General features: G+C 34.7%; 1 protein-coding gene across 5 annotated transcripts in view; it reads right to left on the bottom strand.

Moving 5' to 3' along the window:
* Window positions 1–18,801, bottom strand: part of NRK (Nik related kinase) — a 136,732-nt gene that overhangs the window by 114,546 nt on the left and 3,385 nt on the right. For all 5 annotated transcript variants that reach the window (XM_041740076.1, XM_041740078.1, XM_041740080.1 and 2 more), the window contains one exon: window positions 13,726–13,791. In XM_041740076.1, the coding sequence (XP_041596010.1) occupies window positions 13,726–13,791 (66 nt within the window). The remainder of the gene's footprint in view (window positions 1–13,725; window positions 13,792–18,801) is intronic.

The raw sequence follows: 18,801 nt of genomic DNA, 5'->3' as shown, positions 1-18,801 counted from the left end.
GCACCAACAGAACTCAAAAGAAGTATTTATAAAGGAGTTGAGAGCACATAATCATATATACCAGTTGCTATAGAGAGGCAGATCTTTGCCTACTTAAAAAAATACAAGTTCTCCTCATCTTTATAGTGTAAAGAAGGCTTTACAACTCAGCCTCAATAGAATCATAAACATTTTGGTAATTTCTTTCAAATAACCAGTCAATTAATTCTGCCTTTATATTTTTGGAGGGGGTTTGGTTGTGGTGAAGAAATTAGTCAAACCAATTTTCACTTTGTCCTGACTGGAGTGAACACAGACAACGCCCCCCCATCAATATGATATATCTTTCTGTTTTCTGCTTCTCTTAAATTAGTTTGCACCTTTCTAGTCACATCTATTAGTTCCACCCTTAGTGCAGTGAGAAGATACAACTAACTCTTACTCATTATAATATGTTGCTCAAGTGTTAAAAGACATAAAGCAAGCATATATGTATAATGTCCTAGACTGATGGAAGTTTCCTAGGACACAGGACTAGAAAAGTACCCAACAAGCCGAGATGAGTTGATCAGTGTGTGTGTGTATGTGTGTGTATGCATATGTATTTATATATGTATGCATGTATTTATGGGTGTGTGTGTGTGTGTGAGTGTGTATGTGTATATAACCTGCAAAATCCATATTACTGAAACTTTTAGAGTTTAACATTATGGGGCATTTTTTTTGAAATTTACTAAAATTTAAGGTAGTTAAAAAACCCATTACAGCAACTGGCAAGCGTGGGTAGAAGGCTAAGAGAAGCAAGGACATTTGTAGACTCTTATTTATGTGTTTTTCTTTCTAACGGCTGCCAATCTTCCAAGTCAGGAAATATTTGCACATGTTCTAGACATCTTCCTGAAGGTATGAGGCTCTCTTGAAACAGTCCTTATACTTGGCCATGCCAACAACACTACAGCAAACTACAGTACCCTGAGAAAAAATATACTCTTTCAAACTTCCTAAATGACTCATTCAGCAGAAAGTAATAAAAAAAAAGTAAGGCTAATATTTCCATCCTTTGGAAATATTTATCTCTACACAGTGCCACCTTTTTTTATAGTCAGGGTAGAAAGTAACTTAGGTGGTATAATTTTGAAAGGCCAACCTGTCTCCAGCATTGGCTTAGCAGGGTGTCATTAGTCAATTCTTTCTATCAAGGCACATCTGCAGAGAGTGCCTGTTAAAATATGTCATTTGGGAGAGGGTCACTTTTGTACACATCTTTTTAGTCCCACAAGAAATTATGCCAAGCATTCATATGTGTTCTGCTAGTTCCAAAGATATTACATAGGTGATTAAAAGAGATTTTCTGGAGACATCTAATTTTTTCATATCTACTTGTATAATGACAACACTGATAATAAATGGAGAAAATTAGTATAGGCAATACTTACATCTAAACTGAAAAGTTTTGCTTGTCCTATATCCCTGATGTCCTTGTGCTTACTATGTGCGCGGCAATTTAGTAGGTACTCTGGAGGTACAGCCGAAATTAAAATGTCCCAGTTATCCCCTGAAGAAATTTGCAAACTGGTTTCAAAGACTAATAAATTCTTAAGCATTCACTCCAGGACTTGTAGCTGGTTTTCTACTATCATTACAACACTTTATTTTGTGACAAGGTAGGAGGAACTTGGAAGCTTGCAAAATTCTTGTAGAGGTTAACCAGAGGAAAGCTCAAGATGTAAGTTCTGTTGAAACTTATATGCCCATTTGATGGGACAATATATGGAAAATTTTACTTACACAGCACACCTGGCATATGCATTGCCTCATCTCAATTCTAAATCTGCCTCCATCTACCTGCTCAATCTCTTCTTCTCCCAGCCTCTAACCTTTCAAGCTATAGCCACTTAGCTCCTACATGTAATTTATTCCAGCCTAGACTGGGAGAAATTCTATTCTTATAAAACATACAAAGGTAACCTAAATTATATACATAAATTATCATAGAGTTTACATATTATATATAAACATAATAAATAATATAATTTATAAATCTATATACAATTTTCACCCATGTTCCTACCCTAAATTATATCTATGTATCTATCTAGTTTTTATCTATGTTCTTTGAAATGCATTTGTTAGAAAATACACAAAACCTTTAAAATTTGTTAATTTTTAATATCCCTACCAATTAGAAACCAATCATCCACAAAGGAGATGCTGAGGTTCTGTTTCTTCTTTGAGAGGCACTAACTTTCAATTATCCTTTGTTGTCTCCCTCTTCCCTGGGACTTCAAGTAGGAGCAGAAATTGAGTCAAGAAGCCAGTGGCCCTGGAGACAGGCCTCTGGCTCATTAGAAAAGAGTAAAGAAGCAATTGCAAGCAAGCTCTGCCTTCCTAGGGCTTTCAGTAATCTGAGTAGGAATTTAGTCATGAGCTTCAAGTGTCCTTCAAAGCCCATCTGATTTGTTCCTGTCCACTTCAGAAATTCTAAATCCCAGAAAAATTTCCTCAGACTTCAGTGTGTCTTAGTGCTTGTCATGAAGGAAACAAATAGGCTAAGGGATGCATCATGAACAATCTTCATAACTGACCTCAGTTCACAAGGTTCCTGCATACGTCTATACTTGGGCAGATATTTTTTTCAACCAGCTGATCTAGTTGAATGGTTTTTGACTCTGGCTTGTATATGTGGAGCTGAATATAAGAAAGTAGAGGTAAAAGCACAAACCTAAGAGCCAGGCACATTATGTTTGACTCCTGACTTTGCAGCTTTATTTGCTTTGTGAACTTGCTCGGGAACTCAAGTGCTTGGATCCTCAATTTCCTCATTTATGAGATGGGAAGATGATGATAATAATGGTGCCCATGTCATAAACCTCTTATGAAATATAAACAATAGAATGCAAATTAAGCACCAAGAACAATGTAATTGTAATTCAATTAATTGTCACTCACTTTGAGGATATTAAGCTCATCATCTCTAAAGTGACTAACACTTCATTCCCTGTCTTCTTTCTTCCTCATCCAATTTGTATACCAACTAATTTTATTTAATTTTTTTTCTCAGAACCAAGAAAAACTATCCTTCTATGGGAACTCTTAAACTTGTCTTTTTTGAATATGGTGGTGTTTATGTTTTGTTTTGTTTTGTTTCTCTTCAGAGTTAATGATTTATACAAAATGTTACTGGCAGTGCTTAGAATATAATCAATCTTCTTTTCCCTCGGGGAACCCTGAATAATCCAACCTCCTTTCCCTATTTATAAAGGGACTCTGCCTATAAATGACATACCTAAAAGGAGCTTTCCTATTTTTCCAACACAAATTATACATAAACCACCTCTATATCATTATTTCTCCAACTGAAATGACACACAATTTATACCTCATTTTTTCTCTCTTTCTCCATGCTCTGATGGAAGAGGAATTTGTTATAACCTGAGTGTAGCTGAGCAGGGAAAAAGAAGACTGCAGGTTAAAAAGCTACTTATATATTCTGATATTTTTTTTTATATTTTAGCACAATTTTACTCACAGGCCTCTTTGTAAGAACCTGCCTTCAGTATAACCCCAGCAACATAAAAATGTAAGAGGATCCACTGTATCTTTAACACCTTCAGAGAGCTATCATGACACCTTCATTTCTAGCATCACACAAAACTACCTCAACACAAATACACAAATATGGTAGGATGTTGGAAATTCCTAAAACCAAGTTAGGACTCTTTATTATTCAAGAATTAGAACTGCCTAAATGCTGTTTTCTAAAGTGTCTGTTTCATAAAATATAGTGGAGACCTAGCTAACTAGTTTTTAGTGCTCAGCTACTAGAAGATCAAGGAAAGCAAGAACTCTTGATTCTTTAGCCACCTTTACTGAATTCACTGAGAATCTGACCACAATCCTATCTATTTATCTATACATAATTTATATTCTATATAATTTATATATACACACAAAGATATAGCATATATGCAATATATTTGTGTAAATATGTTTACATGTATAAAAATATATGTATATGCAAAATAAAACAAAACTGAAGTTTTAGTGTATTAGACACAGAGTACATTAATGTTTCTAGCACTGCTCTCACTCACTCCCATCTCTCTTTAAAATGATTTATATAGGGCACCTGGTTGGCGCAGTTGGTTAAGTGTCTGACTCTTGGTTTCCGCTCAGGTTGTGATCTCAGGGTCGTGAGATAGAGCCCTGTGTGGGGCTCCACAGCTCAGGCAGCTCAGGTCGTGATCTCAGTGTCATGAGATTGAGCCCTTCATGGGGCTGTGCGCTTAGCATGGAGTTTGGTTAAGATTGTATCTCCTTCTTCCTCTACCTCTCTCACTCATGGTCTTGCCCTCTCTCCCTGAAATAAATAAATAAAACCTTTAAAAAAACATTTTTTAAAGATTTAATTTATTTTTTCATGAGAGACAGAGGCGGGGGGCACAGACACAGGCAGAGGGAGAGCAGGCTCCATGCAGGAAGCCCGATGTGGGACTCGATCCTGGGACCCCGGGATCACACCCCAAGCCAAAGGCAAACGCTCAACCACTGAACTACCCAGGCATCCCTAAAAAATGGTTTATAAAACCTTGTCTACATAAATTTTCCTAGGACTGATATAGTAAAAGGAGCTTTAAGTGTATAAAATGAGCATCAATTGTGTAATTTTGTATATCCACTTTTAAGTAACTGTATTATTCCCTCCCACAGAGATTTATACTTCTATTTTATAAAAATTTTTATAATTGGGATGCTTTTATCTGATTGACCAAAGACACCATGCTATAGTTTACTAGTCTTGGACCTTGTTTAGAAATAAATATTTGTCTCCATACATTTGAATTTGTCTTTTCTATCCCTAGAACAACTTCATAAAATCAAGTTAATTAGAAATCAGTAATATGAGATCATAATTTTTTTACATTACCACAATAGTATTTGAATTTCTCTCCATGTATATCTATGAATTTATTAAACAGATTACAGTAGTTGTGAAAAAAATTGTGGCCTCCTAAGAGCACAAATCCCACATATAACATTTACTTTCACCTTTTGGTCCTATCATGCTACTGCTTCTCCTCCTCAAGATTTATCAGGAGGCAGAAGTATATATTATGTTATAACACAAAAAGGAAAAGACAAACCTACAATTCAGAACCTAGGTTATGGAGAGATGTCATGGTCAAGATAGAAATATTCCATTTTTTCCCCAAGGCTTTTAAGCCTCAGTACCTTGCACTAATTTGGTACCCTGAGTCTCACCCTGAGTTTTTTTTTCACCCTGAGTTTTTTTTTTGAGTTTCAATTTACTTAGCCTATATTAGTTCTTTTCACTCTCATTGCAAATATTCAACCTCAGTTCTCTTACTGAAGAAAAAACTTGTTTCTGAGTTCAAGTAGAAGCTTCATTATACTTTCTACATTCAGGGGGAAAAACAAAACAAAACAAAAAAAATTGACATCCCTATTTCCTCCCTGCTTTTGCCCAATCTCACCCTACCACTCCCTTTCCTTCCTGTTACATATCATTCCCTCCTCATATGTAGAGGCCACAATTATAGGGAAAATAATCTCCTTCCTTATGTCCACTAAAACCAAATCAATAAGAGCAACCCCTCAAATGTTTTCTGATAATTCCAACTAACACCTAGTGACTAACAGAGTGCTTGGACATAGTAGGGCACTTGATGAAAATTTTTTTATTTATTATGGAAAATTTTAAACATTCAAAGCAATGTTTTTATTTAAGGGATAAATTTAATATTTCCTATGTAGAGCAGCAGGAGGGTTACTTAAAAAAGTCAATTCCCACTTTTGAGGCACACAAATTATCACAAGGATGCAATGCCACAAGAAAAAGGCAGTACCAAGAGGTTTCTGGACTTATGGTACTCCACTAGGAAGGAACCACAACCTAGTAATCCTTTACTCTCAAGTCAGCTTCAGCTTCAGCTCCTGCTTCTGAGGCTTGCAATGTATAATAAAATGCACAGTGTTATGCACTTTATGGGCTCTCAAGCAATATTTGTTGGCTGACTTAATTGAGCTATATTTGCAAAAATGGCAAGGATGTGAGGAAACTTTCCTACCTAAAAAGAAAGCATTCACAGTGCTAGACATTTGGTAGGCAAATAAACAGTATAATTTCAGCCTAAAAGGAAAAATACTCAAACCCCTATCCAATAGGCCTAGTGGCTAGGCAACCCAAATGTCAGCACCATGTTTCTGAAACTTAATTTAAAATATCATAAATTGTATGTCATCAACTTTGAGGACATTTCTTTCCTGCCTTTCTGTTCCCATTCCCTGCTCCAACTTCAAATCCAGAAAATGTAATTAATAAACCTAAATCTCACCTGTCTGGTGAGATTTCCAAGTAAAAGCAATGTGTCAAGCAATGATTAAAAAAAAAATCTGAGAGTGATACATTTGACAGAGTTTTGAAAAGAAATTTACATATTCAACAGTGTAGTCAGGAATTTCCTTGTGATTGCAATGCCACACTTTCCTATGTGACTTAATCTGCTGACTCCTCTACTATCTCTCATGGATAAATGCTTACTTATGTCCAGAGCATATTTTTTAAGTGTTAGAACAATAAGTTATTTGGAGCAGTCTCTTCCTTCTACTAGCATTAATTTCAATACTATTAGGTGTCATGCACATGTGACAATTAAGCTTTAAACCCAATTATAGAGGTTTACCCTATTTCAGGATAATTTTTCCTTTGCCTTTTAAAAAATGGTTGCCTTAAACCTTTTCTTACTGCCTTTTCTCCCTCACCACTTTCAAATGGCAACAAGGAAATAGATGATTGAGATTAAGGGTACAGTCAAGACTTCATGAAGGACAAAGAAAAATGGTTCATTTTGAAGATTCAGTTATTTGTCTTACCCTACCAGTATTCTGATGAATGAAACATTAGTTAACTAACATATAGTGAAATATACAAACTTCCCAATACATCTGCTACCCAGTTTTATCTTTTATTTTTAAAATATTTTATTTATTTATTCATGAGAGACACACAGAGAGAGAGAGAGGTAGATACATAGGCAGAGGGATAGGCTCCCTACAGGAAGCCTGCTGTGGGACTTGATCCCAGGACCCCAGGATCACAACTCGAGCCAAAGGCAGATGCTCAACCACTGAGCCACCCTGGTGCCCTACCCAGTTTTATATTTGCATTGGGTATTACAGTAATTACTGAGCTATAATATGAGGTCTTTGTATCAAGTGGTAGAGGAAAGAATAGAAAAACGTGATTACAATAATTTTATTTGGTGAAATGAGGAACTACTTAACTAACAACCAATAAACAACTTCGATTTTGCAAGATGGTGAAGGGGATGTAAGACAGTTACAAGTATGCTGATAACAGTAAGAATAAGAATAGTTTACATTTTTTTGAGTTCTAGGCACTCTGCTGGGTGTACTTTCAGAGAGCTGTATGAAACCCTGGAGATTACCTTGTTTAACACATTTATTTTTACAGTTGAGGAAGTTAGCCCAGAAAAGTCAAGTTACATGTATAGTGTCACCCACTACGCTACCCTAAAGGGTCTTGGTCTCCTTAATATTTCATAAAATAACTATGGTCTCTCTGTGTACATTGTTTTTTGGGAAATTGTTTATTTTTCTAATAGTACCTTTAAAAAATAAGTTCCAACCTACTTTCTTTTTACTAATATGTCCTCACCTGTGAAAATCCTAAATATTCCTTTACTTCGAGTGACAACTCTTAAGCTATGAAAGAGACTAGCAGCTAAAGGTGAAAAGGAAACTACATTTATGACTCTACTGGGGGGAAGAAGAACAGTACTTTCTCCTGAAAAAAGAAATAAAAATAAAATCCACAATTTTAAGCGAGATTTGTACTGGCAGGAGGTGGGAGAGAGTAGAAAGATAGGCATCTAATTAGAAGAAAAGGCAGGAAAGTAAAAGTATTACAATGTGAAGTGTGCAACTCAGCCTTCATTTCAATGTGCACAGACCTCAGCAGACAGCTGGAAACCTGCCAGAGAACAGGGCCTTGGAAACAAGCTGGAAGACATTGGAGAGACCTTAACCAAAACAAACACCAGCAGGGGATGTGGTTGGCAGCACTGAAAAAGCAAAGGACTCTATGAGTCACTCTGACATTAATTTTGAATGGTATCATGCTTCCATTTTGTTGTATGGGGTATTTTTACAGAATTTGGTACTAATACATACATATGCATGTATATATTTAATTTATATCCACAAATATGTATGTACTCTACCTAAATAATATAACATTACAAACATTAGAAATACAGATTAGAAAAACTATGGAATGGGAAATTACATAATAATGTAATTCTAAACATTTAATTTACCCTTTATCACTGCATAATTCTTAACATAGCCATAATCAGGGTATACATATAATAATATGGAATACTTTGCTTAACATATTAAATATACTTCTATTGTACTAGATATCTTCATAAACATTGCTTTTCAGAGCAATTACATTGACTGAGTAGGTATTTACTTCATCATATTTTTTACTATTTAGGATTTTTCTGAATTTGTCTTTTACAAATAATAGCAACAGCAATACATTGTTTTTAAAGCTTATCAAATAAATAAAAAATAAAACTTATCAAATCATGTAAGTATTATTAGTTACATTTTATAAAGAAGGAAATGTATACTCAGAGGTTAAGTGACTTGTTCAAGGTCACAGCTAATTAATGTCCCAGTAAGTACTGAATCAGGTCTGCCTGGTTCCAAAAGAGGCCCTCTTTTCACCACAATATTCTAGCTTTCTGCTAAAATAAATCTTCATCCATTTTCTACATTTTCGGTGTTTTTCATAGATTTCTAAAAATGGGATTATTATACTATAAAACCCATACTATGTACACTTAATAAAATATAAATAATGCTTTTATAAAAGCATTTTCTACATACTCAAGATTGTTTTCCATGAAGGAGGTATTGATCTACAGTAACACCATCCCAAGACATTATACATAAGGAAATTAATTTGAGGTAGAAAAAAAGAAGTCACATCAATGAGTGACAAAGAAAGATACGTCTAATGTAAGTAAAGCATCTGCAATCATCTACCTTCTGTAATACAGAGGTTTCTGCCTTGAAGATCTGATGGTGGAAAGTATTCTCTATCTCTGGATCTGAATAGGCACATATAAAATTCTTAGGAATTACAAATGTGTACAGGATCTAGCAAATGGTAGATGCTTCATGAAGATTCAGGTAAAGGAATTGACATGGACTTCTGGCTTCTGAGAAGAAAGTGGAGAGCTGGAAAGAGTGCCATCCCTATGCTGGCGACAAGAAAAAGCTGAATAATCTACAAAATCATAACTTTTATTAAACCCAGAGAGAAGCCTCAAGACAATCAACTAGTCTGATGTCTGAAGAAAGATAAGCATCTGCAAGGAGAGATGGAACATGAGCACAGGCTAACTTGTGGCTGCAGAGGAAAGGCAAGGTCATCATAGAAGATAGTATAAAGACTTCAGCTAAATTTTAATGAACTGCTAAAGGCCAAGTATGAAAAAAAAAAATAAAAAAAAAAAATAAAGGCCAAGTATGGGCTATCTTAAGAGTACAATACCCAAAAAAAAAAAAAAAAAAAAAAAAAAAAGAGTACAATACCCTTGGGAGCCATAGATATAAGAGGAATTTATACATATGCACAGGCTTTTCTCCATAGATTTATGGTACTGACCTAGTAGAGAGCAGAAACCTTTACAGTAGGAAAAGCATGAAACCATGTCTAATTCCTTTCTCCTTAAGGAATAGCAGCCCTAAACTTTAAGGGAAAAGCAGCAAACTATTCCCCTCAGGGTATAGATGATGATCTACTGCAGCTGGGGAAATGCAAATAATAATAATAATAATAATAATAATAATAATAATAATAATAATAAGTCCTCTACTTCTGGTGAGGGGCAGGAATTAAGAAGAATCCTACAACTAGCAGAGGGAAAGAATAACTAAGAAAGTCCCACTTCCATGACCCAGAGGCACAGGATCTGCCTAAAGTTGAGGTTGAATCAAGAAAACAGAGAACTTCCTGTCCCACACCAGAAAGAAAACAGAAAACTCTTCCCTGTCCCAGGCTAAGGAGCTAACTTAATAAGAAGCAATACCGCATATCATTAGGGAGACTCAGGAGCATGAAGAGAGAATCTCTTTGAGGCACAGATGCACAGGGAAGGTTCTAAATCTGAGGGTAGAGCAGGAACATGGAGAACCCCACCAACCATGCTAAGCACATTGTAACAGAAGAACTTGACGCTGGTGATTAACTGGGATAACCATAGCAACAATATAATCCAAACATAGCTCATTTTATTAGATTGACTCAACCTCCTATATTAATGACATAGCAGGACAATTATGCCCATTTCAAAGTGTAAATTCTATTTACTTCAATCTCTACTGTTCTATAAGCCATGTCTGGCATTCAAAAAAAAAAAAAAAAAAGATTCTGGGAAACAGATAAGAAAAAAGAAAAAAAAATCTAACTCTCAAGAGACAAAGCAATCAATGTAACCAGCCTTAGAAATGACTTGGATATCCAAAGTATGAGACATAAAATTTAACATGACTATAATTCATATGTTTTAGTGAAACATATGGAAAACATGCATGAACAAATGGAGATTTCAGCAAAGATGTTAACTATAAAAATAGTCAAGTGAAAATGCTAGAAATGAAAAACTGTAAAAGAGCTAAAAAATGCCCTTGACACTCTCATCAGTTGGCTCCAAAAAGCTGAGAAAGGAATCAGTAAAACTGAAGATACGAAAAAATGGATCCAAAGTGAAACACAAAGAGAAAAGAGAATAAAAGCAAATAAACATATGAACATATATACGCAACACACACATAAGAGACAAAGTAGAGCATCCAAGAGCTGTGAGTTAATATCAAATGGCCTATCAAATATAAATTTGGTTTCCCACTACGAGAAGAGAACAAAGCAAAAAAAAAAATTGAAGAGATAAAGGTCAAAAACTGCCCCCCAAAATAAAATATGTCAAAATACATATCCAAGAAGTTCAGAGAACCCCAAGGATGATAAATAGCCCACCAAACACACACACACATACACACAAAAAGCCCTAGACATCTCATATTTGAACTGCAAAAAAAACAAATTTAAAGAGAAAAGTCCTAAAACCTGTGAGAAGAAAAATACAAAGGGACAAAGATGGGAATGACAATAGACTTCAAAAACTATGTGAGCCAGAAGACAATAGAGTAGTATCTTCAAAGTGCTGAAAGAAAAATAAACCATCAATATAAAATTCTATATTTAGTGTAAATGTATTTTAAAAATGAAGATAAAATGAGGGATTTTCATACAAATCAAGACAGAGAATTCATTACCAGGAGCCCTGCACTACAAGAAACATCACAGAAAATTCTTCAGGCTTTAGAAGCATAGAAACTTGGATATGCCCAAAGAAATGAAAATTCCAGAAATGGCTCAAATGAATAAAAATGTTTTTTCTTGGGCAGACCCGGTGGCTCGGCGGCTTAGTGCCACCTTCAGTCCAGGGCCTGATCCTGGAGACCCAGGATCGAGTCCTGCATTGGGCTCCCTGCATGGAGCCTGCTTCTGTCTCTGTGTCTCTCATGAATAAATAAACAAAATTTTTTAAAAATTTTTTCTTCTTTTTAGTTGCTCTAAAAGATAATTAAATAAAAAGTAATAGTATTGAGTAAGGGAACAAAGTAGGAGTATTATGGATTTATATCACACATAAAGGGAAAATATATAACAACTATAACCATTTTACACAAGCTGGGACACCACACAGTGAAATATTACTTGAAGAATATTACTTGAAGGTATACTGTGTATTTTTAAGATGTATGTTGGAAAAATATTGATTCTGGTGATAGTTACATGACTAAATGACTACATGAGTAGTCCAAACTCATAGAATTTCATACTTAAAATGGCAAATTTTACCAATTGTAAACTATACCTCAACAAACCCTAGTTAAAAAAAAGAGAAGTACCATGCACAACTCACCTTTTATCTTCTTGCCTTTTCTTCTTTTTATGGCATCACAGTTCTGATGACTGATGATGAGAAACCATCCTTTTGTGTTATCTAAACTTACCTTTGCTTTTTAACTCATATGACTGATGTTTTTATTACTAAAACCTGGTGGTGGAGAGAGCTGTATTCCTTCAAATAAACACACACACACACAAACATACACACACGTATACAACCCTCAGGAATTAAAGTGGGTATGGAGTTACAGAGATTGTAAATATACATACCACAAAGAAGGAAGAAGAACTATGTATATAGGTGTAGGTATCTATGCATGTGGTGGCAAAATTCACCTAGATCACACAATTGTTAACTAATCATTCAGTTTGAGATACAAGTGATGTAACATAAACAATATATTTGTGTTTATATTACATCACTGTCTATAGCTTATTGATTCTGTTAAAAGGTAAAATCAAAATGATTTTTAAAAAGTTTGTCATGAATACTGGCATTATCTCTGTTCCCTACACACTCACAGGTTCTTTCTGCTTTAAGGAACCTTCCCCAATGCTATGTTTACTACTCAGCTTTGACAATATAAGTACTTTTGTGCAGATTTTAAAGATCTCCCCCACCCCAACATGGGTATATGATTTTTTTTTAAATCCCCTTCTATGCAGATGTAACCTAAAGGTACAAGGCTTGGCAAGCAGAAGGCAACCTTCTCTGAACTAGAGAGAAGCCCCTTCCACTGGACCTATACCAGGACACCTCTATTCAACCCATATGTAGAGGACCTGTGGTCAGTCTACAGTAAGGATCAGATTAAGGACAGATATTTGGTTTTTGAGGGATAGGCTTGGGGTAAAGGAACACTGCATTTGTACAGAACCTCATAAAAGATTGAGAAAATGTCTAATCCCTGTATTAAAGAGTAGAGGAAGGTGATAAAGGTGACAGGGACATTAGAGTAACCCGATCTCCAAGTCAGCCCTTAACAGTTTCTCTGCTTTACCTAGAATGCATTAGCATCATCCTCAATAACCACACCAGGGATATATTACAACTGCAAATATAGTTATTTGTGTGCTTACATGTATAATATATGTGCCTCTCCCAATCATTCCCACACACATACACACATTTAATCACTTACATATTTCTAGACCATAAGCCCTGGAAGAGCAGGGATCATCTGTTTTGGTCATCACTTTACCTCCAGAGATGATGACAGTGTTTGGAACATATTTTGTTTAATAAATAATCATTAAATAAATACAGAGTTATATTATTTGGCTAACTCTGTCACACACATGTGCACACACATGCACACAGTATGATGTAGAATATTGTGGAAATGTTGATTTTTGTAATGTTCATTTTAAATTTGAATGAAATTTGAATGGTATGAATGTATAACATAAAATGAATGATATTTTTATTTGGGTACATCTTATTTGAATTAATTCCATTTTCTGTTGATGATTTTATTCATTTTCTGCTAATAATTTTTAGATCTTATGTTTGGAGTGTTGGTTCACTACAGATTCCTAATCTATTTCTTTTGTAATAATTCTCACAGATATCATTGAGCTATCTTAATTTGATTCATCTCTCAAAGTAAAATGCTTTTTTCATTATTTGCTCTGCAGTGTAGGGTTTTCACTTGCAATCATTGTTGTTATTAGAAAAATGAAGAACCAATGCATACTCTAACTCTACTTACCAAATAGATCCTGCCATAAGTACCAAGGCCAATGGTTTTATCCAATGAGAATATTCCAGTTGGATCCTACAAAAATGTAGAACAAAAACTGTCAATCTTCTTGGAAAAAATAGGCAAGCATTTAACTACCTAAAATGGTATTTCCAAAGTGCCTTGCTTCCTTAGAATTTCCATGGGAGGAACCTAGTGTCATTTAACAAAAGATTAAACGTCACAATTTTCCTGGGCAGAGTATAGTCATTTATGGAAAAGAAACAATGACACGAATATTAAGCAGTTGTATAACAAATTATCACAAACCCGTAAAATGAATACAATTATGTCTAGTTGGCACATATTCATAATACAATTAGAACAATTCTTAAAATATAAATAAATTTATCGGGGATCCCTGAGTGGCTCAGCGGTTTAGCGCCTGCCTTTGGCCCAGGGCGTGATCTTGGAGTCCCGGGATCGAATCCCACATCGGGCTCCCTGCATGAAGCCTGCTTCTCCCTCTGCCTGTGTCTTTGCCTCTCTCTCTCTCTGTGTCTCTCATAAATAAATAAATAAATAAATAAATAAATAAATAAATAAAATCTTAAAAAAAGGAAATTTATCTACTTGCAATTGATATACTTTTAATATTAATTTTTTGAGTACTAACCAGACAGGCAGAAAGTTTAGCATACAGCAATGATGAGTAGATATTAGGTACAAAATCTGGACAGTTTATTTACATAATAGTAATTCTTGAGAAAGGATATCACCTCTAAATATGAATAACAGAAGATGTGGTACAATAGCATATTATCCAGCCATGACGAAAATGAGATCTTGCCATTTGCAACAACATGGATGGACCCAGAGAATATCATGCTAAATGAAAAAAATCAGATAGAGAAAATACCATATATCACTCATATGTAGAACTTAAGAAACAAAAATGAACAACAAAAAAAGAAGCAAACAACAAAACAGATTTAAATAGAGAACAAACTGATGGTTATCAGAGGAGTGGTATGTGTGTGGGGGGGTCGGTGAAGTAGAGGAAGGGGATTAAGAGTAACTTATTGTGATGAGCACTGAGTAATATATAAGATTGTTGAATCCATATTGTACACCTGAAACTAACATAACACTGTATGCTAATTATACTTCAATAAAATAAATAAAGAAATAAATATCTTTAGTGCCCCCCAAAAGAATATGTATGGTGCCTCAAATCAAAATGTCTATAAAATCAAATTTTCTTTAAAAATTAAGAAACATATGTAAATAACAAAGCAAGAGCATGGCATTAAACAAGTGCAGTTTAATTTTTACTAGACAGTTGGAGGATTTTTAAATTTATTTTAAGTTAATTTTTACATCAGCTGAATACCTTTTCATGGCACAATTTCCCAATGATATTTTCTGTCTTAGGCCTGAGAACGGCATCATAGGAGGCAAAATAAACGTATTTATGGACAGATTCCTAAGATTTCCAAATTCATTCTTAAACATTGCCTCCTAACCTTTACTATGGATATCCCTTGCTTGTTCACCACAAAACAAGGTTTCTTGAATTTTATCACTACTTAATTTTTTTAGTCTAGCAGCTTATTTTGCTATATTAGCAAAACCAAAATGAGGTATGAGTAGATGCCAGTTTATACACAAAATGCTAGGCTCATTAGTACATCCTTAGAGATTCACATGCCTTATATAGAAAGCACATTTTATAAACATAAACTTTGTTTAACCTTATTTGAAAATATTTTTATCACTGTGACAAATGTGAGCTAAACAGAAACACTATTGAGGATATGCAATGTATATGAATAAACTTATAGACTTCTTAAAACTGTCTCAGTATTTGTGTGATCTGACAAAACTGTCACAGGAAAATGACACAGGCCTGGGATTACTTCAGTCAATAAGTATTCAACTGGACAGAGGAAGCTGGAGGTTTAGCCCCAGCTCTGCCATTAATTAACTATATGACTCTGGATAAGTCATTTACTCTTTCTGGGACTTAGTTTTCACACATATAAAATGAAGTTTTTGTGTTAGGTAATTTCCTAGCTTTCAAAATCTATAGGAAAAAAATCAGATTCAAATGTTTTAAAATTCCAATTGGATTTGATACGACCACCATTAGAAAAAACAGCAGCCTACTTCCTTAAAGTCATCATAAAAATCGATGTCACAAAATGCAGTCTATTATTATAATCAAATAGTTCAGGGAACATACTCCCAATGAAAACATAAAACTTATTTAAAATAATAATTTTGAGAATTTAACAGAAGTAAAAATAGATTATTATAGTGGCCTTGATAGTAAGCATATCATTGTTATTATAACTCATTGAAAAAATTATGGGAGAAAAGTTAGCCAACAAAGAAGTTGCTAAGGTTTGGCTTAAAAACTTTATCACTTTAGCATATTTATTTGAAGGATATTATTAAGGGATTTATACTAGACATTTTTAATTCTGGAGGAACAACCTCTGGCCATCTGTCAAAAGAATCAAATATGTTAGCTGATTCCTATTGGTAAGCTATTCTTTGTTATAATTAAGGCTAAATTTTAGCTGAAAAAATACCACATATTAGGGAATTACTATATTACCTGAACAACTATTTCTGAATCTTTGAGCACAAAAGTCCTAAATGTCTTTAAGCCTTTTTTCCACCTTCAAAACATAATACTTACTTATATTTGAACTCAGATATCTAATTACTAAAAACAACAACAACAACCAAACAACAACAACAACAACAAAATCCACCAAAGAAATGGACAGGGATAATAAAATACCCATAGAATTCTTGGAGGCCTAATTTTGTCTGCATTCATGTTGTTTGGAAACATTTTCCTGTTCATAAATGACCAAAACATTCTAATTCTCCTCATGGTCACATTTAAAAAAAGAATGTCATTAAAAAATTTCTTCTGTCCTTAAAGACAGCTCAACTTAGTATTCACTATACTAAGAGCACTTTCTTCCTTAGTTTTTATGCAATATTTTTGCTCCCAATATCCACACTAGAATCTTTCAAGATTAAATGACTGTCAAACTGGGAAAAAAGTGGGGAGTAGAACTGCCCTAATTATTAGTAAGGTAATATTACTCAATTTCTTATATCACATTTTCCACTGAATGATAAAGTTTATTCTGGGCTCCCAAGGAAGGAGATATTGAAAAGGAACTGGAACCTTTTTTTTTTTTTTTTGTATCTGTGAAATTAAAAAGTCCATGTAAGAAGGGTTTCCATAATCACTTGGTCCCTCTCCTCTGCCCTGTCACTCTGAGATAGGAAAACCAGCAGAGGAAAGGTCTTTATAGCTATGACTGCTACAATAATTCGGAAATTATTTGGCAGTTTCATATGCTTTGGTGTTCTGTTTGGTTAAAAAACGGTTAGTAAATAAGAGACCCTAATTTGTGAAAGTTTTTCTCGAAAGAAATTTAGAAAATTCTAAGTCTCGACAAATACCCACCATTTGCTTCAACGTGGATGGAACTGGAGGGTATTATGCTGAGTGAAATAAGTCAATCGGAGAAGGACAAACAGTGTATGTTCTCATTCATTTGGGGAATATAAATAATAATGAAAGGGAATATAAAGGAAGGGAAAAGAAATGTTGGGAAATATCAGGAAGGGAGACAGAACATAAAGACTCCTAACTCTGGGAAATGAACTAGGGGTGGTGGAAGGGGAGGAGGGCGGGTGTTGGAGGGGAATGGGTGACGGGCACTGAGGCGGACACTTGACGGGATGAGAACTGGGTGTTTTTCTGTATGTTGGTAAATTGAACACCAATAAAAATTAATTTAAAAAAATTCTAAGTCTCAAGACATTTTTGAAACATAAAATGCCAGGCAAACACTTTATACTTCGTGATATACTCTGGATCTATAAAATATCTCCTGCAATTTAAACATCTTTGTCTGGTTGTTCCCTGAAACCCACAATTTTTAGGATTTGTTTCCATCTCATGAATTCAAGGAGAGGGGGAAATAATGAGCATCTTGATGGACAATTTTATTAAGGATAGGTGGTGAGGGTAACAGGAAGAAAAAGAACCACTAGAAGGCAGTGTTTACTGGTCATGGAGGAGACTCAAAAGCAGAGGCTGATAACAGAACCAAATATAGCAGAAATTAGGAACAAAAGGTAACTGATAAATGGTCAATATGGAGAGCAATAAATTTCAGATTTAGGGCAGTAAAGAAAGAGAACTAGGGAACTCAAGCCATTAGTCAGACAGCTAAGGGAAGGGAAAAGACTGCAAGGTACCTAGAATGAACAGTAGAGGCATTTCTTATTTTGTTTTAAATATTAGAAATAGAGATTTTATGAAAAATTTATGAAAAGAAAACTTGAAAATGACATATAGAACACATTAAGTGAGAGAGTGAGTTTCAGAGATAGTTGGGAGAATGGGCTTCACATTTCAAGTGGAAAATTTAGAAAGGAAAATCTCTTCCTCAAGACAAGTGTTTCTCAACCTATGGACCATAGAGAGTCTCCTTACTTGAGGATCATTTGGGAAATCTTGTTTAAAATACAGTTTACTCGGGGGTGCCTGTCTGGCTTAGTTGGAGCAGCATGTAACTCTCAATCTTGGGGCTGTAAGTTAAAGCCCCACGTTGGGTGTAGAGATTACTTAAGAATAAAAAAAATTCTGAATAAAATAAAATACACATTCCTAGTCACTATCATGGAATTATGAAATCAGAATTTCTGAGGATGGATCCCAGGATTGCGAAATGATTCTTGTGCACTAATATAAAACCCACTGCTCTAGAAATTGGGGGGGGGGGGAAAGGCTGAGAAATAGATTGAAATACAATGTAATACTAAGATGATGCTTGAAATACATAATGGAAGACATGCTGAAAGTTTCAATACTTATGGACTAGAAGGTAAAACTGCTTCAAAGCAGGAGGCTAAGGTACTTGGTAAAGTGGAAAGGTTCTCATGACTGAGTGTGGAAAGCAGGCTTAGTCTGGATGGTGGAATACTGGGAGAGCTGACAGTTATATTTAAATATAAACCTAATGTAATTCAAATATAGTTTTTGGATCATGTGCTATTTCAGATCAC

Source organism: Vulpes lagopus, chromosome X, assembly GCF_018345385.1.
Source record: "Vulpes lagopus strain Blue_001 chromosome X, ASM1834538v1, whole genome shotgun sequence".
Taxonomy (NCBI): domain Eukaryota; kingdom Metazoa; phylum Chordata; class Mammalia; order Carnivora; family Canidae; genus Vulpes; species Vulpes lagopus.
Note: the sequence above shows the minus strand (reverse complement) of the source record. Positions and strands in the feature narration are given on the sequence as shown.